General features: G+C 36.3%; 1 protein-coding gene across 5 annotated transcripts in view; it reads right to left on the reverse strand.

Moving 5' to 3' along the window:
* Positions 1-23,413, reverse strand: part of LOC131428323 (uncharacterized) — a 374,248-nt gene that overhangs the window by 31,268 nt on the left and 319,567 nt on the right. For 4 of the 5 annotated variants that reach the window (XM_058592214.1, XM_058592212.1, XM_058592216.1 and 1 more), the window contains exon 6: positions 2,221-2,828. In XM_058592214.1, coding sequence (XP_058448197.1) covers positions 2,221-2,828 — 608 coding nt within the window. The remainder of the gene's footprint in view (positions 1-2,220; positions 2,829-23,413) is intronic. The other variant, XM_058592213.1, reaches the window with a different exon arrangement.

The following is a 23,413-nucleotide window of genomic DNA, read 5'->3' on the forward strand; positions in this document are numbered from 1 at the left end:
TAAATTTACGTCTTCTAAGACCGAGGTATACGAGCGTCAAAAATACTCAATTTTACAGTAGATCTAACACTTATTTAATGCTTTCTGACATATCATCAAGTGTTCAAGCATGTAAATTTACTCGTCTGCTTTAAAAGTAGTGTAAGTTCGACAAATATGCAAATCATTCTTGTAAAATTCAGTCATTTTACAAATTACAGTCTGTTACATAAGAGTGTAGTCACGATTACTCGCGATCGGTAAAGTGAAATGGTGTGATATTTTTTGTAACACAGATGCAATGTGAGAATGAATCAGCTGACTATTGTTTACAATTCATTTTTAGTATTTGTCCAAAATGAGTACCACGTACGCTACGCGCTTCGAAGCAGTTTTTTTTTGGTGCTCGGATCTGAAAGGTCCCAAAATGACCCAAGCTGTCGCGACGAAATACATACCTGTAAGTCGGAACAGCTTGTGATTAAGTGGGTGGATCGTTTTAAAGAGGTGAAAAATGTCGACGACTTTCTAAATCGCGGCACTGTCGGTGTATTGTCGAAAATAGACGAAAAAGTGATTTGTGACCTGTTTTTGAAGAATCCGAAATTAACTTAACGCGAAGGTGCTTCAAAATTGATGAAAAAAGGTTTAAAAATATCGAATTGTTTGAAGATTATTTGATCGCAAATAATTTGAAATTTAGAAGTACTTTGCAAAAACCGATGTTGAGTGAAAAACATGTGCAAAAACGTCTTGAATGAGCAAAGGAGCAAAATGGTGTCGTGATCTTGGATTGGCCCTTTCAGTCGTCCGATGCCGATTCAATTGAGAACGTATGGGCTCAAATGAAGATGGAACTTGTGAAAAACCGATCACACAATTTGAAACAGCTTGTTCACCGAAAGTCGTTTTCAGAAAAATACGCGCAAAATCTCGTTCAAAGTATGCCACGAAAGTGTCAAGCCATTGCTAACGCTGAATGGGATTGGACTTGCTAATAATGTATTTGCATGCAAGTTTTTGATCTAATGAAACAATATTTAAAAATATTTTCATGTTAAGTCTTTCCATTTTCTCACAACAGTGATCACGCTTTTATGTAACAGACTGTACGTCCTTATGATTTGAGTCATATGCAAATTTACGTCACCGGTGAATTAAATTATTTTTTGCTGTGTAGGCAATCCGTTCGCAAACAGTTCGAAAGAACTAGTACTTCTGGAAAAATGAATGAACAACAGTTCTTTGTTGAAGTACGATAGTTTTCTAATCATTTCAAAAGAACTAAAAGTGATAGAATTCTATAAGAAAGTGTGTTAGTAACTGTATATTGCGAAACGGTCATAGTTTTTAAGAATGTAGTAGAAATAGAATATATTTAGCAACCTCTGAGAAAGTTCACAGAACTGAACGATTGCTACTTTAAATACATGCAAAAATAAGTCACTACATTCACTCTTAAGTGCTGAGGCCAGTAGGTCTCGTAAAACCACGTGGCTCGCTGTGCGTATTACATTTCTCTCCATGCTCTCTCGCAAATGTGCAAAATGACTCTCGATGTGGCCGGGTTGCCAAGAAAGTTTTGATATTTTCGGTTACAATTTTGATTACATCACAGATAATCCAAGAAAGCTACCGCTTGTTTGGAAGCTTTTTTGAGCCGATTTTTTTTCTCTCTCATGTTTCGTTACGTTACCAGGGAACTAAAATGGTGCCGCCATAGAAATCAACTTACCTTCACAAAAATAACTTTCACTTCACTAATCGCATCTAAATTAAATTTTCTAGACATTGTCAGGATAGATTTTTGATCCATGCTTTTGAAGGGGAGATATTCAATGAACAAGTTGAAAGTTGCCGTTTTCAGCTATGCAGTTCTTCCTTCAGATAAAAGACTTTCCCTACCGTTAAAGTCATTGAATCATTCTGAAATTTTCACAGAATAATCTAAACTAATTTTCTAAGAGATTGTAAGTTGGGTTTTTTTTTCATATTCGTCTCCGTTTCTGAGAAAATCAACTTTGAAGCGTGAGAATAGCCCTCTAAAACGCCCTAAAACACACCGGCCTCAGCTCTTAAAGAGTTTGTTACCAACAAAATATAATTATTTGCTCTTATATGGTTTTCGCAAAAATATTCAAAAATTCTGAAGAACGAATGAACGGTTCATGAGGACCAGTTTTTTTTCAGAACAATCAATTATCTAGAAACAAACTCAAAAACATCTATACTATTACTCACTTTGGTTCATACTTAATAAGCGACCGGCGAAGTGCATTCCGTTCGATGGTCCGCCGAATAGTGTCCGTTTCCGTCCCGCCGCAGCTTCCACCCGGGCTTCCGCCGGGCCCGGACGGGTTGCTGGTGTTGATGTTGCTCTGGCTGCTATTGCTGGCGGTGCTGTGCTGGTGCACCAGAGCGGGCTTTTTCGAATCGTCGAATGCTTTCAACGCCTCCTGAGTTAGTGCCGTTGGGTTGCTGGCGGGATTCGCACTGGTCGTATTGACCGCCGCCAGCATCGTCCCCGTCGCCATGGTCGTTGTGGTGGCCACGGTTGTCACCGTGGCACCGCTTGCCGACGAGTGCAGCGGATTAATCGCCGCAGTGGGAAACAACTGCCGGACGGCCGAGTTCGGCCGTAGCGCATTGTGAAACAGACTGGACGAATGCCGCTTCAGTGTGTCCGACATGTAGTTGATGGGCTTTCCGGTGCCCAGCTCTCCCTCACCGAGACCGGACTGAACTTCTCCGTCGCAGCATGACTCCCGAATGGTGGACTCTTCGGTGAAGCGGACCGACCGCTTCGAGCTGGTTTCCTCGTCGGATGTCACGTTTGTGGAATCGTCGTGCTGTTGGCGAAAGCATATTTCAAAATAAAATGATTAGCTCACTATATTGGAGGATAATCGCTCGAAATATATGAATGTATATCAGTTAGTGGAATCATATTTTTCGTTGGTTTGTACAAAGATTTAGGTTGAATAAGCCCGAAGTTGTATTATGAAAAGAATATGCAAAGTTTGTGTTACAATCTTTTTTATAAAGTAATTTAGATTCAACAAATTTCACCTTCGATTCCTAGTTTGATCGGAAGCTTAATTGAACGGCTGAAAGCAAAAATCGGATAAGTGCAACTTAGTTTGGAAAACCCGTTTACGTATTTTTGAATGCAAAAACCGGATAAAAACATTGAGAGCAAAAAGCGGACATTGATTTTGCAATGCAAGAATCGTTTAAAATATCTTCTCTGCAAGAACTGGAAAAAATAACTTTGAATGCAAAAACCGGACAAAAACTTAACCGGTTCTTCCAAAACAAATGTATTTATTCGGTTTTTGCATTCAAAGTTTTTACCGACTGTCGCTGTGGGCGAAGCATGGTTTGCTTGTTTGTTAAAGGCAACATGATCTATGCTGCGTTCCCGCAGCGGCAGTTAGTAAAAAATTTAAATGCAAAAACCGAATAAATACATTTGTTTTAGAAGAACCGGTTAAGTTTTTGTCCGGTTTTTGCATTTAAAGTTTATTTGTCCGGTTATTGCAGAAAATATGTTTTTAAACGATTCTTGCATTGCAAAATCCATGTCCGGTTTTTGCTCTCAATGTTTTTATCCGGTTTTTGCATTCGAAAAAAACTTAAACGGGTTTTTCAAACTAAGTTGCACTTATCCGATTTTTGCTTACGATTCGATTAATAGAACTAATCGCCAACTGGCGAAAATTACTGTAAAACTGTTTCTTCTTGATATAAAAAAAATCAATTTACAGAAAACAGTTTTACAATACTTTTCGCCATTTATCGATTAGTTCAGTTCATGGAATTTACTTCAAATCGCAGATTTAAAAAAGAGCTATTATTAGGAATATAAAAGCCATGCTCTTTTCGACCGATTTGATTGACTCAACATATCGGTCAATAAATGTCCCTGACCTGACAGACAGATGGCATCACTAACGGAAATTTCCACTAGCATTCAATCTCTCAAAATTTCATGACAATCTGTTCATTAGTGTGTTGGTTATTGTGCCTTCATTGACGCATCTTTTGGGAAATTGGGAACAAATAAAACGGATATGCTTTTCCACACTTCGGAAAATTTTCCTTTAGTTTGAACGAATTCTACCAAAAATGTGGAATAATTACATTTTCCATATTGTAAGAAAAACGATGGAGATTATCGACATATATCATTTACAAAACTCAAATGAAACCAAATATTTATAACGAAAAATATTCGTTATATTTATATTTTTAGAAGTTTCAAGGTTTCAAGGGCCGTTTCTTCAATTACAGCATCATCAACGTGCACTGCCCACATGAGACGAGACCCGATGACGAGAAGGAAGCATTCTACGCGCTGCTGGAACAAACCTACGACAGCAGTCAACGGCGGAATGTCAAACTCGTCATCGGCGACATGAATGCTCAGGTAGGCCGGGAGGCCATAAACAGGCCTGTGATCGGGCTGGAGAGCCAGCACGCGGTAACAAACGACAACGGTCAACGATGCGTAAACTTTGCAGCCTCCCGACTAATGGTAGTTCGAAGCACCTTCTTCCCCCGCAAAGATATCCACAAAAGCCGACTACAATAGTATCATTGTTTTTCTTTCTAACTTGACCTGGAGTGAAATTCTTGACAACGACGATGTTAATCTTGCGACTCAAACCTTTTCTAACGTTATGACGTATGCAATCGATCAATACGTTCCTAAGCGAATTACCCAGCCCTCCAAACAGGCTCCGTGGCAAACGGCAGAGCTAATACGTTTGAAAAGTTCAAAAAGGACCGCATTGAAGAAATACTCGAAGAATGGCGGCTTAGTGTTTCGACAAAATTACATGCAAATAAATAAAGTATACAAAAAGACAGCCAAGCGTTGCTACTCGAACTATTTGCGCAATGTGCAAAGGAGGCTAAAGTCCGATCCAAAATCATTTTGGAAACATGTAAATGAGCTAAGAAAGGAATCGGACCTACCCTCTACCATGTTTTACGAACAACAAACTGGTTCCTGCACGCAAGAGATAAGCGATATGTTTAGGAAAAAATTTTCCAGTATTTTTTCTAGAGAGACTTTAAGCCCGTACCAAATCTCTCAGGCGGCTCTTAATGTTCCCATATCGAGCCAGTCTTTGAATTTAATCAATATCGACATCGACGCTGTACTAACGGCAATCGTAAAACTTAAACCTTCACACTCGCCTGGACCCGACGGTATTCCGGCAGTTGTCTTGAAAAGATGTTCAAGTGCAATAGTAACTCCCTTATGCCAACTGTTTCAACTATCCCTCACGACCGGAGTCTTTCCCGATATGTGGAAATCTTCCTACATGTTTCCAGTTCACAAAAAAAGGAGACATAAAGAACATTGACAATTATCGTGAATTACTGCCCTACCCAAGTAACAATTTTTGTTACGCTAGCTTGTTTGTGACTAGTTTGCAACCAGATATTTGAGTGATTGTTACTAATATCTAACCACTTGCATGACTCAAAAAGCGCAGTTTCTACTAGTTGTTAGGTCGGCTAAAAATAAGTTGTCGTTACGTTGTAATGTCATACTGAAAGAACTTATTTTTTCATAACTTGAAAATAACTTGTTTTCAATTAAACTAGTTGAAACTTAGTCACCATCGACATTATAAACATTGAATGAATACAGAACACTTTTCTATCATCAATAAAAAAACAGAGGAGTACTTTAAATCACAAACTTGATACAAGGTACAAATTTCACAACGATTTTCAAACTGTCGAGCGGAATTAAATTTTACTTAACTGTTTTTTTATGCGCCTTCAATCAAAATCTGTTTATAAAGATATAAAAAATAAACAACAAAATAACCCTATGTTCAGAATGCTCAAAATTATTCCAAGTAGTGTGATTCCTCATCATTTTCAATTCATATATCATGAGAATTATAATATTATCACATTCGATGTTCAATCCCTATATTATTTTCTTCGTGTTTATGACAGTGCATAGAACAAAAATGACTATTCTGCCTTTCACTATTTTCGGCAAAAAGTAGTTTTGAAACAAGTAATATCCTGGTTTTATTTATGTTTCATACACTTCTTGAGACTCCATATTGTGTTCGCCATATTCAAGCCAACAAAGGTTGTTTTGTTTGCATTTTCGTTATCATAACGTTGGGAAAACCTACCGATAACTATCTGAATCAATGAAGAAATTATATGTTATAATCTTATAATATCTAAGTTATTACTACATCAATTCACAGTAACGATTTACATATACGCTTACGTATTTATAATGATTTCGCAACGGAAAATGAACCTTTTTTAAACTAGTAGCTAAAAGCATAGTTGTGATTAAAGATATGTTAGAATCAAGTAACGATAACTTACAAATGATAGTTAGTTCAATGTTTACATTATAAAGAAACACTGCTGTCACCTTGTTTTAACCAGTATAACATAAAAAACATGTTCGTGCTCTTGTTGCAACACAGTTGGGTTAAGTGGTATCAAAACTAGTTACGGGTTGCTACTATTGAAGTCAAATAAACTTATTTTCAACTAGTAGCTAGAAGCATTGTTGTGATTAAAGATATGTTTGGATTAAGTAACGATAGCTTGTAAATTATATTTAATTCAATATGACACAAAGATGTTATTATTGGAAACCTAAATAACTATTTCGTAACTAGTTATGTTATGATGAAACATTGCTGTCACCATGTTTTAACCAGTATAACATAAAAAACATATTCGTGCTCTTGTTGCAACATAGTTTGGACTTTGTCGTATCAGAACTAGTTGCGGATTGCTACTTGGGTAAGCGCCATACCTCAATTTTTCGAATTAGTAGTTCTTAAGCCAATTTCCGACCACTGTAAACAATACATCGCGGAAACTCAACACGGATTCATGCCGAAACGCTCCACTGCTACTAATCTCTTATCTTTTACGACGTACATAATGGATGCTATGTCTAATGGCTTCCAAACGGATGCTATTTAGACGGATCTCTCCGCAGCTTTTGATAAAATCAATCACGCTATCACGATCGCCAAACTGGATAGGCTGGGTTTCAGTTCCAGTGTTCTTCGATGGATGCAATCGTATCTCTGCAATCGACGGCTGGCGGTTAAAATCAATGACAGTCTATCGCAGGAGTTCTTTGCTTTTTCCGGAATACCTCAAGGAAGCCATCTCGGTCCACTGATTTTCCTCCTTTATTTCAACGATGTAAATTACTCACTAGAAGGCCCACGACTATCTTTTGCTGACGACTTGAAATTATACCAAATAATCAAGAGTGCAGAGGATGCTTCATACCTTCAGCGTCAACTGACGATTTTTTCAAGGTGGTGCGAGATCAACCGAATGACTTTAAACATTAGCAAATGCTCTATTATCACATTCACTCGTAAGAAAGACCCTTTGCGGTTTGATTATTGCCTCCATGATGCAGCGATTGAAAGAGTCACTTGTGTCAAGGATCTTGGAGTTTATCTAGACGAACAAATGAATTACAAGCAGCATATTGGCTACGTTGTTTGGGATTTGTTATGAGAATTGCTAAGCGCTTCACAGATATATACTGTTTGAAGTCGCTCTACTGCTCACTTGTTCGTTCAACACTCGAATACTGCTCGGTGATATGGAACCCTCACTATGTTAACGGTGTTCTCAGAATTGAGTCAATCCAACGACGTTTCGTTCGTTTCGCTCTTTGCAAATTGCCTTGGACCAACCCTCATCAGCTGCCGAGCTACGAAAGCCGTGGAATGCTTATCGGGCTCGATACTTTGCAAGTGCGTCGTGACCTGTTCCGTGCAATGCTGATTGCCGATGTCTTGACAAACAATATCGATTGCCCAGCACTTCTTAGTCAAATCAACATCAATGTTCGTTCCAGAGTTCTCCGCAACAACAACCTCCTCAGATTGCCTCTACGTCGTACAAACTACGGAATCAACGGTGCCATCATTGGATTGCAACGAACCTTCAACGGTGTTTCGACGGGATTCGATTTTCATTTTTCCCGCAGCCGAATAAGGGAAAATTTTTTAAATATTCTTAGAAACAATCATTAGGACTTAAATTTGTCTGTTGATTAAATAAATAAATAAATAAATAAATAAAGCCACCTGGAGATCACCTGATCAACATACGGAAAATCAAATCGACCACGTTCTCATCGACGGGCGATTCTTCTCCGACGTCATCAATGTCCGCACTTACGCTCAAAGCTATCGACGGTGCACAGGAACGCCGGGACTCAATCTCGAGCAGCTAGGTAGCATTCGTACTGCAGAAGAATACGCGCAACAACTGGAGCTAGTGCTACCAACGGAAGAGCAGCTTGGATCGGCGACTCTTGAAGACGGCTGGAGGAACATAAGGTGCGCCGTGAGTAGCACTGATACAACCGTTCTAGGTACGAGGTTATCGAATCGAGGAAATGACTGGTTTGACGGCGAATGTCAGCATTTGGTCGACGAGAAGAATGCAGCAAGGGCGAGGATTCTGCAACACCGCACTAGACCGAACGAGGAACGATACAGACTGGCACGGAACAGACAGAACACGGTTTTCCGGAAGAAAAAGCGCCACCAGCAAGACCAAGATCGCGAAGCGATGGAACAGCTGTACCGCGCAAATGACACACGGAAGTTCTATGAGAAGGTGAACCGCTCACGTAGAATCTACACGCCACATGCCGAAATGTGCAGAGATACCAGTGGTAACCTTCTCACGAACGAACGTGAGGTGATCGACAGGTGGAAGCAGTATTATGACGAGCATCTGAATGGCGAAGCACAAGATACAGAGAACGGTACAGGAATCAATCTGGGTGCACGCTCAGCCGACGACGAAATCTCAGCCCCTGATCAGTCGGAGATAAGTGAGGAGATTGGCAAGCTGAGGAACAACAAAGCCGCGGGCAATGACCAGTTGCCAGGCGAGCTGCTCAAACATAGAGGAGAGGCACTGGCTAGAGCGCTGCACTGGATGATTTCTAGGATTTGGGAGAAGGAGATTCTACCGCAGGAATGGATGGATGGAGTGGTATGTCCCGTCTACAAAAAGGGCGATAAGCTAGACTGTTGCAATTACCGCGCAATCACATTGCTGAACACCGCCTACAAGGTACTCTCCCAAATCCTTTGCCGTCGTCTATCACCAATAGCTAAGGAATTCGTAGGGCCGTACCAAGCGGGATTTACTGGAGCCCGCGCCACTACGGATCACATATTCGCGATAAGACAAGTACTCCAGAAGTGTCGTGAATACAACGTACCCACGCATCACCTATTCATTGACTTAAAAAGCGGCATACGACACAATCGATCGAGAACAGCTATGGCAGATAATGCACGAATACGGTTTCCCGGATAAACTAACGCGATTGGTCAAAGCAACGATGGATAGAGTGATGTGCTACGTCCGAGTATCTGGGACGCTCTCGAGTCCCTTCGAATCTCGGAGAGGGCTACGTCAAGGTGATGGACTTTCTTGTATCTTGTTCAATATTGCCCTGGAAGGTGTGATTCGAATAGCGAGGATCGACACGAGTGGCACGATCTTCCGAAAGTCCGTACAACTTTTTGGCTTCGCTGACGATATTGATATTGTGACACGTAACCTTGAGAAGATGATGGAAACCTACATCGGACTGAAAGCTGAAGCTAGGCGTATCGGACTGGCCATAAATGCATCGAAAACAAAATACATGAGAGGAAGAGGCTCTAGAGAAGAAACACTACGCCTCCCACCACGAATATTGATAGATGGTGACGATATCGATGTGGTTGACGAGTTCGTGTATTTGGGCTCACTGGTGACCTTTGGACTCAGAAAAACCCTTCGATCGAGAAAAGTACGCACGAAATTGACCATCTACAAAACGCTCATTAGACTCCATGGCCACGAGACCTGGACTATGTTGTCAGAGGACCAACGCGCCCTCAGTGTTTTCGAAAGAAAGCTACTGAGGACCATCTATGGCAGAGCGCTGATGGAAGCCGGAACGTGGAGACACGAATTGCAACAGCTGCTAAGAGAACCAGCCATCGTACGGACAGCTAAAATCGGACGTCTACGATAGACTGGGTATGTCATAAGGATGTCGGATGACAGCCCAGTGAAAATGGTTCTTGAATCTAATCCGACTGGTACAAGAAGAAGAGGAGCGCAGCGAGCTAGGTGGATCGATCAAGTGGAGGGTGATCTCAGAAGCGTCCGTGCCTTGAGTGGAGTTATGTGGAGACGTATTCTTGATACAGCAAAAGACACCCCAGGCCTATAGCTGTTAGGTAAGGTAAGTGAGCAGGTTCATGACTGTAATAGGTGACATTCAACTATGTGATACATGCGACATTTATATGTATATGATAGCCCGAATTGCAGGCAACGTGAACATTTTCACGCACACGGCTCCAACTTAAAAAATTTATACAAAACTGTCACATGAATTGGACCGTTTCCAGCGCAGTGTAAAAGAGATGGCGCATGCACAGAATTTCGTTTCTTGGTTATCCGGGACTTTCTTTGTTAAATTTTTCATTTATGAATTACACAAACCAAGAAAAAGATACACTCAGAGACAGAACTTGCTGCTTGTTCACCACACACTTTCACTAAAATACGACTTTCCACGGCACTTTTCTTGCTGTTAAAGTAATGAATTAACACTCCCAAAAACAAACTACTAATAATGAAATGCCATATACCATTGTGTCAGTTGCTTCCAGGAAAATATTTACTTTTTTATCTTCCACTATGCATAGCTGGCTAACGCCATCTTTCGTGAAACGCTACGTATTAATTACAACAACACAACCGGGTAGTCTTTTCTCTGCGAGAAGGTCATGAAAGTCATCGATTTTATTGAATTTCGTGCACAAAAAAACAGGTGGACCCAAACTTTTGACCGGTAGTGTACAAAAAACCTACTGCTGATTTAAGGGGTGTGACAAGGGGCAAATCACTCTAAACTTTGTCTGAACTCAAACAAGTTTTACCGGGAGTAAAAAAGTTTAGCAGGGATCTCGCTGGATTAGAATGGGATTAGAGAAGTTTAGCCGAGATCTAGAAAAGCATTATTTTGACATAAGAAGCTGTGAACGTGGGAGCAGAGATGCCAGATATTTTTCATAGAAAACCTGTATTGTTTTGTATAAAAAATCTGTATTTATCTGTATTCAGAAAGGAAATTTCGGAAATAAAATAATGTTTGAAGATGTTATTCCATTAGATTATTGTTATAGAATGGCAGATGCAAAGAGCATTCCTTTATATCGCAAGTCCTTGCCGCACGGACATGAACATTCAACGACGAAATTTAATTGTTTTTGTTATCAACCACAATTGAATTGTAAATCCATATACTTTTTTTCGTTTGAAAATGATGACTTGGAATTCAAACATGGAATTCAAACGTCCATTACGCAACGTCAAGTCAGGTCATACAACTTTTCAGTCTGACAATAAAGTTTCATGACGCTGCACGAAAAAATTTTCATTTGAATATGGGTAATCAAACACGCTCAGACGGAAAAGTTTCATTATTTCTTTCTTACTTTTTGTGGTATCTGTATAAAACTGTATTTAATTTGAGAAATTTGTATAAAATCTGTACTCTGTATTAAATCTGTATGCGCATGTAAAAATCTGTATAATACAGATAAATCTGTATAAATGGCATCTCTGCGTGGGAGCTCGAATGACAGATACACTTCAAACAAGATTAGGCAAAACTAGGTCGGATTAGTTTTAAATTACCCAAATTTATCTAGACTAGTTGGGATTAAAAGAGATTAGAGAAAATTGTTTTGGAATGACATGAGTTTATGAGTATGAGATTGTCTAGAGTTTAGAGTGATTTGCCCCTTGGGGTGTGATACATGTAACCGACTGAATTTTGAGTGTTTTTTTTTTTTTTGTAAAACTCATTTGAAATCGAAGGAGTAAAGATGTCGCTTTGAGATTGAGCATACTTTCAACTTTTGTTAGAATTTTTTGAGTTATCACGAGTTATCATGAGTTATCGATGAAAGTAGCTTTGAGAAAAACGCGTTTAAAGTTTTGACACATAGAATGCTCTTTGATTACAGTGACTTACCAACTAGTCTGCAACTTCAAAGCAACACATAACTGCTTCGGTGCGTTCGAAGAACTCTTTCTTCTTTTTTTTTTTCTTGAAATGCAGGTAGCGAAAGTCGAATGCTCGTATAGAACTGACAACTGCGCTCGAGTGAAAACTGAGTACTTGAATCAGTCTTTGAGTGATAAATAATAGGAATTTCTAGAAGTTCTGAACCAGTTTTTTTTGTTTGTTCTGGATGTCATAACTTGTTTGCTAGATGGAAAATCTTCATCTTAACTATCATGCCTCATATTTCGGAGGAAACCGCATGAATTTTTTCGTAAGACTATCCGCAAATTAGAGTTAGAAAAAAATGTTTGTTTTTTATTTAACTTCTGAAAATCTAAGTGTATTTTCACATTGAGCACGATTACGTGCGCGTAATCCCAAACATTCGAGAACTATCCTTATAATGAATGTTTCTGGTAATCATTAGATGACCGTCAACGGAGTGTGACGTATTCTGTGTCTATTCCATAGCTTTGAAGTGCCAATAACCATCAAATGTTGCTCGATATAAATAAATTACTTTTCTAGAGCAAATAACATTTTATTAGTTGTGCCGAGCGTGCGTGGACTGAAAATGCATCAATATTTATTTTATGAGAGCTATTAACCGTTCATAAGCCAGCTGATGATGACCCAGGCTCACTGGCGGTGCTTCTATATTTGATTTTCGCACAGTATACAGTATCCGGTGGTTATTCCGTAGAATTGATCAGTAGCTTCTATCAATGGATCCAGCAAATAGTTGAAACCAATGAATAAATTTAGCTGCTTCCCGTTTTATTTCCAACCATCGTTAGGAACTGTCAAATTAATTGCTATAGTCTGGGTTAGATCCACGATTCTGATGCCAAGTTCCAAGAATGATAAATATGTTCAATTATTTATTCACTGTTTTTCAAAAATCCACGGTTTTTTTTTGTTCAAACTGAAAACTTTACCAAATATTTATCAGAAACATCAAACAGTTACCACAAACTGAGGTTTTTGCATGATCTAAGAGGAAGCGAAATCTCATTAAATGGTTGCGGTACGAATTGTACCGACCAAATAGAATCAAATGAAACAGAATTCGTAGAAATTGATGGCTTATATGTTAAGTCGTAACTCAATAAGAGCGAAGTTAATTCACTGGTACTGATTCAAGGATAGATGGATAAAATGCTAAGTGCTATCAGGATGCGGACAAGTAATCCCGCGTTTATCTGAATGAAATTTAATTTACAATGAATACGGTTTATGCAAAACGGTTGATTCATTTTTGTGTCATCTTGAAACCGTTCTTGCTACAAGTGCACGTCTTGCTAGTTGAGTGGTCGTCCTTGCAAGACGCGTAGATCGGGCCTAAACGTGTTCTGACTCGTTGTATTCTATCGATGCGTCTAGTATCTATTACGTGTTACATCCCTAAGTAACAATTTTTGTTACGTTAGCTTACTTGTGACTAGTTTACAACTAGAAATTTGAGGGATTGTTACTAAAATCTAACCACTTGCGTGACTCAAAAAGCGCAGTTTTCTTCTAGTTGCTAAGTCGGCTAAGACTAAGTTGACGTGACATTGTAATGCCATACTGAAACAACTTATCATTCCTTAACAAGAAAATAACTTGTTTTCAAGTAAACTAGTTGAAACTTAATCACCATCGACATTATAAACATTGAAAGAATCGAGGATGATTTTCTATCAACAATAAAGGTGCAGTATAGTACTTGAAATTGCAGCTTTGCTTTAATTAGTGTAACATAATAAATTTGTTCGTGCTCTTATTGCAGCATAGTTACGAGTTGCCTTTTTAGGTCCTTTTGCAACAAAACCTCACTTCAAGCGTTTTAACATATTTCGCATCAAAAATCATCAAAGTATTCGACAATTTTTTGTGTAACGTAACTCAAAAAATATCATCTCATCAAAAATTGTGAGAGAAATTATATATTTCATGTTTCATTACCAGTGAAACGGGTCGAAAAGCAGAGCTAAGTGTAGAAACACGAGCAGTTTTTCTATGTTTTTAAAATACAGTAATAAAAAACGTTACTTTTGACCAGTAGTAAATAATACAAGAACAGTTCGAGAGTAACAGTGGCATAATATTGCCACACAATCCTCCAATCGGAACAAAAACTGAGATTGTTCATTAGGGTGGGACAAGGTTGTAAGGACAAAAGATGAAAAGGTTTACTTTCTCACTCTACCAAACTTTTCGTCTTCCTTTTCGGTCCCATAAGAACTATGCAAAATTTTAGCTCGATCGGTGAAATTATATTTTCGCGCTCGAGGTTCAAAGTTTGTATGGGATTTAGTATGAGAAAATGGACTTTTCACAAAAAAAAAAAACCGGTTTGATATTAAGCTAAATCCTCTAAGAATCAGTGCATGTATAATTTTCGTAAGAAATTTATCGAGAAAGAAAACCTTCTGGACCGCAAAACAATCCGACATTTGTAGCAAAAGTTATTAAAGGAATACCGACACAAGGTCTGAATAATGGCTCATTCCTTAATATTTCTAACACCATTGCTGCTAGTGGTTGTAACATGATTTAACTTTCCTTTATCACGCTCTAACTGTAGATTTGAATTGTTTGATGTCTTCACGATAGTTATTAAACTTAGCATGAAGATTCTTTTTAAGTGACAAGCCATGTTCCAAAACTCACTGTTGAGACGTCTTGTCTAACTTTTTAATTAGAAGAAATAGGTTTTTGATATCTTCGACAACATTTTATATAAACACAAATCCAATATATTTGCCGAAGACATAAACTCTATATCTCTGATAGTTAAGAAGATATGAACGATGCTGTTTTTAGGAAACAAAAAAAAATAACTTGCAGGTCGTCAAATGGTGAGATAACTAAGTCCTCACAAGTTCCTATCTCATGCCTCCCCGTGTGTCTATGATAACATTTGGTCAATAGAACGGCGTCGACTGGGTGCTATCGCCTTCTGCGTTAGTAGCAGAATGAGAGGGTGCGAAATGACTCATATGTTAAAGCCCATCCTAAATGTTTATCATAGTATATTACAACTTACAACATATGATTCTGTTGCTTATTACATCATGTAGTATTATTATTATTATTATTATTACTATTATTATTATTATTACTATTACTATTATTATTATTATTATTATTATTATTATTATTATTATTATTATTATTATTATTATTATTATTATTATTATTATTATTATTATTATTATTATTATTATTGTTATTAGAAGAGCGTAATTTACACTGCCACATTAATTGTTATATTGTATCATGTCATAGTATTTCATATATTATCGTCTTACATGTTTTTTTTGTCTTTTATGTTATTATATAATATGTTGTATGGTATTATACTGCATTGCATTATATCATATTATATTATATTATAGGGTTTATTATGAGTAGTACTACGTACCTCTGCGCAAAATATAAATTTGTTTTCCTCATAAGTTATCATTTTTAAAGTAATCTTTTAACTAAATATCAAGATCGTCACAAGGTAAGCTTGGTCTTCACTGGTTCCTGTTTCATGCTTACACGTGTGTCTGTGGTGACAATTGGTCGATGGAATGCGTTGATGGCAGAATGAGAGGATGAGAAGTGACATATAAATTCAAGTAATATAATAGCATAACGCAACATATCATTTTATTCATTCTATTAATTATTATATATTTCATTGTACTGTATTATATTGTTTTTTATTATTATTTTCATTATTATATTTATTGTTATTTTTATTAATTTGTCATCAATAATAATAACATATATTATTTTTATAGATGTGGATATTATAATTGTTATTAGAAGAGAAATATTCTACTTCCTGCAGTATTGCGAAGATAGAAGAGCATAACTGTCACTCTACATTAACTGTTATTTTATATATTGTTTTATAATATATTATATTGTATTGTATGACATTGTATTATATTATATTAAATTAAATTATATTATATTATGTTATATTATATTATTTTGTAATCTATTATATCATTTTATGTTATATTAATTTCATTACACTATGTTTCAATATGTATCAATATAAACCATTTTGCACGAGGGCGTAAAGGGGAGGGAGCATCAGGGCATCGAGCGAATTGATGACTGGACGAGGGATTGTGGATAGCCAGCCCAAGTCACTTGAAGGAAACTTGTTTCCTTCTGAAGGTTTGAAATAAGTCTGACGCGCCCTTCTCAAACAAACCATCAGGCGGGTTCAAGCATGTATAGCGATATGCTTCATCCATGCACTGGATATTATGGTTGGAAGAGCATCTTTTATTCCCGCGGAATACGAGTATGTGACTCTACTTACATATCCGCCCAACCCTTTTTGTTCGCTTTTCAATAACAGCTATAGTAAGAAGGTGAATGGATGAGTTATATCGGAGCTACTGTAAGTCTACCCGCATCCACTGGCAAGTCCTTGAACTGATGGTGGCTTCACTTCACATCACATTCACATCACATCACAAAAAAAAAATAACTTGCATAACCTTTGCAAGTATTTATAGAAAGTTTTGTAACATGGTTTGTAATTTCAAAAAAATCTTCACACTAAGCTCAGTAATTATCGTGAAGAAAAAAAATAACTCATATTAACCGTTATAGCATATAAACAAATCACATAATACTAAGATCACTAGCAGCAGTGGTGCTAGATAAATTAATGAACGAGCCATTGTTCGGACCTTGTGTCGCTTTGCTTAAGCTGAAATATTACATATGAGCAAATGATGAATATTCGTATCGCTTACTTTTTATTCCATAATTAAATACTCCAATATTTCAATATTCCAATATTCCAATATTCCAATATTCCAATATTCCAATATTCCAATATTCCAATATTCCAATATTCCAATATTCCAATATTCCAATATTCCAATATTCCAATATTCCAATATTCCAATATTCCAATGTTCCAATATTCCAATATTCCAATATTCCAATATTCCAATATTCCAATATTCCAATATTCCAATATTCCAATATTCCAATATTCCAATATTCCAATATTCCAATATTCCAATATTCCAACATTCCAATATTCCAATATTCCAATATTCCAATATTCCAATATTCCAATATTCCAATATTCCAATATTCCAATATTCCAATATTCCAATATTCCAATATTCCAATATTCCAATATTCCAATATTCCAATATTCCAATATTCCAATATTACAATATTATATTATTATATTGCTATATTACAATATTACAATATTACAATATTACAATATAACAATATTACAATATTACAATATTACAATATTACAATACTACAATATTACAATATTACAATATTACAATATTACAATATTACAATATTACAATATTACAATATTACAATATTACAATATTACAATATTACAATATTACAATATTACAATATTACAATATTACAATATTACAATATTACAATATTACAATATTACAATATTACAATATTACAATATTACAATATTACAATATTGCAATATTACAATATTACAATATTACAATATTACAATATTACAATATTACAATATTACAATATTACAATATAACAATATTACAATATTACAATATTAAAATATTACAATATTACAATATTACAATATTACAATATTACAATATTACAATATTACAATATTACAATTTTACAATATTACAATATTACAATATTACAATATTACAATATTACAATATTACAATATTACAATATTACAATATTACAATATTACAATATTGCAATATTACAATATTGCAATATTACAATATTACAATATTACAATATTACAATATTACAATATTGCAATATTACATTATTACAATATTACAATATTACAATATTACAACATTACAATATTACAATATTACAATATTACAATATTACAATATTACAATATTACAATATTACAATATTACAATATTACAATATTACAATATTACAACATTACAATATTACAATATTACAATATTACAATATTACAATATTACAACATTACAATATTACAATATTACAATATTACAATATTACAATATTACAATATTACAATATTACAATATTACAATATCACAATATTACAATATTACAATATTACAATATTACAACATTACAATATTACAATATTACAATATTACAATATTACAATATTACAATATTACAATATTACAATATTACAATATTACAATATTACAATATTCGTTTATTGAAATATTCCAATACTCCAATATTCCAAAATTTGGGAAATTGAACAAAGATGAGCAGCGTGATAGCAATCGATTCTCCCATCGCGCTTTATCCGTCCCCTTTATTCCTTATTTCTAATTAGTGGCGCCATCTGTCTGCCGGAGAAGGGACTTGTTGATCGTCGTTTTGTTGCGATTGTGTGATTTCACATTTGTTTTATTTTATTTTTATTTTATTTTATTTGTATTTTATTTTATTTGGGAGCAGGAAAAAGCCCGATGGAGATGAAATTTGGCAATCTCTCTCTCCAGCAGGCATAAAACCTTCTCATAATTCGTATCAACAGATTACAATGATCCAACAGATACATTTAGACTTAACACTACAATTCAAACTAAATTTATAACACTTCAACTAGTTGATGACACCAAGCAAAACAGTACAGTAATAGTGCTCTTGCTTAAAAGGTGAGAGAGAGGAGTCTTATGGCAATGTGAAATCACTAGATCGATTCTTGTATTTTTTCAACTTTAGCTCTGAAAGTCATTTTCGATTCAAAATTGTTTATTTAGTCATTAGAACAGTTTGCAAACAAATTTCCTTGAAAACGCATTATCTCGTTGCTATGCGCGGCAAAAAACGAATAAAATTGATTACAAGGGGAGGGTAGGGTCGAACACTTTTGAAAAATCATTTATTTTTTTCTTTATATTTTCTTATAGTAAAACATTTCAAGAATATTTTGTGAAATGTGCAAGCCTATTGGAACGAACCTCTGGAATTAATGGACCTATGCTTATCTCATTCTGCGAAGAAGTAAGAGCTCGGCGCATATTAGAACAACGCCCCTTAGAACAATAGGGTAACAGAGGTATTTTAGACCACTTTAGGATTGATTTTATTTTGGCTCACTCTGAAAAAATATCCACCAAATATTGTAATATCTTTGGCAAACCCATCCGCAATAGGTAATTTAATGTGATGAGCATTAAATTGATGCAATCGATAAAATTTGTTAGGTGGACCAAAATTTATGAAATGGCCAAAATACCTCTGTTACACTAGTTTCCTTCGATTTTATAGACAATGAACTTTAAACGCGTTTTTATCGAAAGCAGGTTTTGAAAGTCTGTGCCCATCGTCATTCGAAAACTTCATCAATTATTTTAAAATTTTGCACACACTTTTTACATGTAAAATATCAGACCACAACGTTTTCTTTTCAGTTTTCGTTTCGTTGATACATTGCACAGTGGTCCCAATCATGTCAAAACACGGGTTTTTTTTTTATTTATGCTTCAGGGGTTAATTTTGGAGCTTTCATGTCTTCAGAAGAATTTCTTTTTTAAAAAGGCCGCTTCTTTCAATATAATCAAAGTTGACATTAATCCACCTACAAGTGAGTTAAAAAAATTATTTTGCATACAATACGAGATAGAGCATATATGTCCTTTAGAAAAATTGTAGATCATGTTTAAACAAGAGAACATGCTGAAGACACGAACAATTTAAAATGCACTGGTGTCGGGATAAGATGTACTGTTTATTAAGGATCCCCAAATTCAAGTATTTCCATCATAACTTTTTTCAATAAATTTCTAGAATTTTCGGATGCTTTACAATTATATTTTAACTATCAAAATACATATTTTTGTCAAAGACTGCATAGTTCATAAGCCGAAAAGTTTTTGAGCAATTTAATTACAAAATACTACATATTCAAGTATCAACAAAGCCGCCGAGCTGACGCCAGCTGAGTCGGCCGCCGACCCGCCGTCGGAAGCGGCGGCCTCTTGCATACAAACCTGTAATCACCTCGTTTGCCCGATCTACTCAAAGCTAGGTTTCTTTGCTTTTGTTAGGTCCGAACGAGCGGTAGCGAGGTCGGACAGCACACGAACCAAAACGATATGACGTAGCCGCATTAGATATTTTTTTCATTTTCACTTAATAAACGGAAAATACCACCTACATTTGCCTATGCATACACCTATGCAATAGCTCAGATGATTAGTAGCTAATAGTCAACAAGTTTTCTTGGGAACAACTTTCTGAGGTCCATGAATCAATCTTAATTTAAGAAGTAGAATGGTAGGTCAATGTCTTTAATTCAAATCAATTCTAATTACGATTTCAAAACGATTTCAGGATTCGGTGAAATGACCCTTTTGGCGAAATGGCTTTCGGCGAAACGGCTTTCGGCGAAATGGCTTTCGGCGAAATGACCCTGATCCTTCTAACATAACCCAATATGCATGTAGCACCTTAACATACAGTATTCGTTAACTTTGCACCTTAAATTCAATATTGATCAAAGTAAGCGAGAAAACAGGAGCAGAAAAAAACAAAATAAACAAAAACAGAGAGGTCTCCTGATACAGTATTCCTTACAATCAAAAATTAAATACAAACCGCTAAACAGATGAACAATATTTAATTGAAGAAAACGTTGAAAACTTCGTCTACTTTAAAAAAATTCTTTTTGCTTTTGTCTGAAGTTTTCAACTGCTCCTATTTTCTGGCTTACTTTGATCAATATTGAATTTAAGGTGCAAGGTTAACAAATACTGTATGTTAGGGCATGTTCAGGAGTGTTATAGTTCTAGATGCATAATTTATGACAGTTTTAAAATTTTCATCTAGAATTTATAACAAAACAAACTAGCAGCCCCAGCAGCGTTTTATCTGTGTTTCAAATACAGAAAAAATAGAACGGCAGCGTATACCAGTTTTAAATTTGACAGTAGAACTGTTCGAATAAATAAAACTAAAACGGCTTGCTGGGGATACGTTTGTTCCAGTTTCAGTTGTATTATAGTCCACCCATATGAATCTTGCAGCTGCTGAATTTGCTCTTAAGGTGCTACATGCATATTGGATTATGTTAGAGCATGCATTTTTAAAAGTGTCTTTTCATATAAATTTAAGTGAATTTAAGTTGTGACGACTAATTTTTCTATTAGTATTTTGACCATACTTTCAAACTTGGTTGACAGTTTGAGGTAAACAGATTTGTAGCTTGTGTTACGTATTCGACTTTTAACCAGTGATTTTTTTGTATTTTATGCCCGTTTCAACATTTTCATCGTTATTATTATAATCACCGTGTCTTACATCACCCGGTATAATTGGAGTACACCCGCTTCGTGTGACCGAATAAGCGATCCAGACAATTTTTAATTCCAAGCATCCACCCGTAACCAAACAATGGATTCCATCTCAGTTTGTTGTGCCTGCGCTTGCGAGCTAAAGAAAGCAGAAGAAATAGTTTGCAGCGGATTTTGCCGATCATCCTTCCATCTAAAGTGCGTAAAGCAATCAAGTGCGACTCGTGATTTAATTGCTGAATGCTCGAATATATTCTGGATGTGCAATGCGTGCACAAAAATAATGGCAAATGCCACTTTCCGTCAGACCATCTCATCCACGAACAATGCCATAACCGTTATAAGCGAGGAATACAACAAAGCGCTACTGGAACTGAGACAAGAAATGGAGCTAAACAGCGAAAAAATAAATAAAATTTTACAGCATATTCCAGCCGCGTTTCAGAAGTCCGGTAGAGAAGATGGAACTTCAAAAACCTCTCGTAAGCGCCCCCGAACAGATGATGACGTCGATCAGCCTACTTTTGATGTAACAGAAGGAACAAAAGACGTGGATGCAAATATTGTGATACCATTGGCAACACGTAAGTCCACCGAAAATATGTTTTGGCTATATTTGTCCGGCTTTAATCCTAAAGCCACCGATGAGAACATACGCGAGTTGGTACAGCGTAACCTGAATACCGACGCGACTGTCGAAGTGCACAAGCTAGTTCCAAAAGGTAGAAATCTTGATGAGCTATCCTTTGTGTTTTTCAAGGTCGGAGTTGGGTTGCAGTTCAAATCTCTATCTCTATTGCAATCTACATGGCAAAAGGGAATCATTTTCCGGGAATTCAAATTTCAGCCACGAACAAGCTTTCAATTTCAACCTGACCTGTAATAATCATCCAACGACAAATTTTATGTGTGCTACGTCACCCTATAAAATGTCGCACACTGCTTATTCTAATTCAACTCTACATTCCCAATCGATATCCAACAGCATTGTTTCAAACAGCGTATATAACCATATGAACCGATTACTAACAATTTACTATCAAAACGTCCGGGGTATACGCACCAAAACGAATGCACTTTTCTCGTCTCTTTCTGCTTCTGATTACGACGTGATTGTACTCACAGAAACTTGGCTTAATGGTAATATACTTGATACAGAGCTTACCGACCAGTACATTATTTATCGATGTGATCGTAATAATTTGACTAGCCAGTATCTGCGTGGTGGCGGCGTTTTGATTGGAATAAAAAAGGGCATTGAGAGTAGCACAGTGTACGTTCATGGAGCTGACCGTCTTGAGCAGATAGCAGTCCGTGTCACATGCGAGAGCACTGGTTTTGTCATTTGTGCTATTTATTTACCGCCGAATACTGATCTTTCTCTATATGAGCAACATGCCTTTTGTGTGAATGAGCTTTACAATAAATTTGGAGACAGTGATAGGGTTGTAGTCTTAGGCGACTATAATTTATCGTTGTTACGCTGGAGCTTGGATGAGGAAGTTGGGTGTCTACTGCCGAACAACGCGTCTTCAGAGCATGAACATTTATTAGTGGAAACTATGATTGCCTCCGGTTTACAACAAATTAACTTTTTAACGAACCTGCATGGAAAACTGCTAGACTTAGCATTTGTTAGTTGCGCCAATGATTGCGAAATTCTAGCACCACCATCGCCACTAATGAAACTAGATCACCACCATTTTCCTTTCATTTTAAAAATTGACGTTCCTCAATGCGTGCACATGATTGATGATGCAGAAATTTTCTACGATTTCAATCGGTGCAATTTTCGTGAGTTAAGTGCTGAAATTACACGAATTAACTGGGTGGAGATACTGGCGCATGGCACTTTGGATGAAGCAATAGAGAAGTTCTATTATGAATTAGATGCAATTTTTCGATATCTCGTGCCTAGAAGAAAACGCAGATATCAATCTAATAACAAACATCTTTGGTGGAATGGAGAGCTGCGTAACCTCAGGAATCGTCTAAGGAAAGCTCGCAAACGATTTTT

Source organism: Malaya genurostris, chromosome 2 (genome assembly GCF_030247185.1).
Source record: "Malaya genurostris strain Urasoe2022 chromosome 2, Malgen_1.1, whole genome shotgun sequence".
NCBI lineage: Eukaryota > Metazoa > Arthropoda > Insecta > Diptera > Culicidae > Malaya > Malaya genurostris.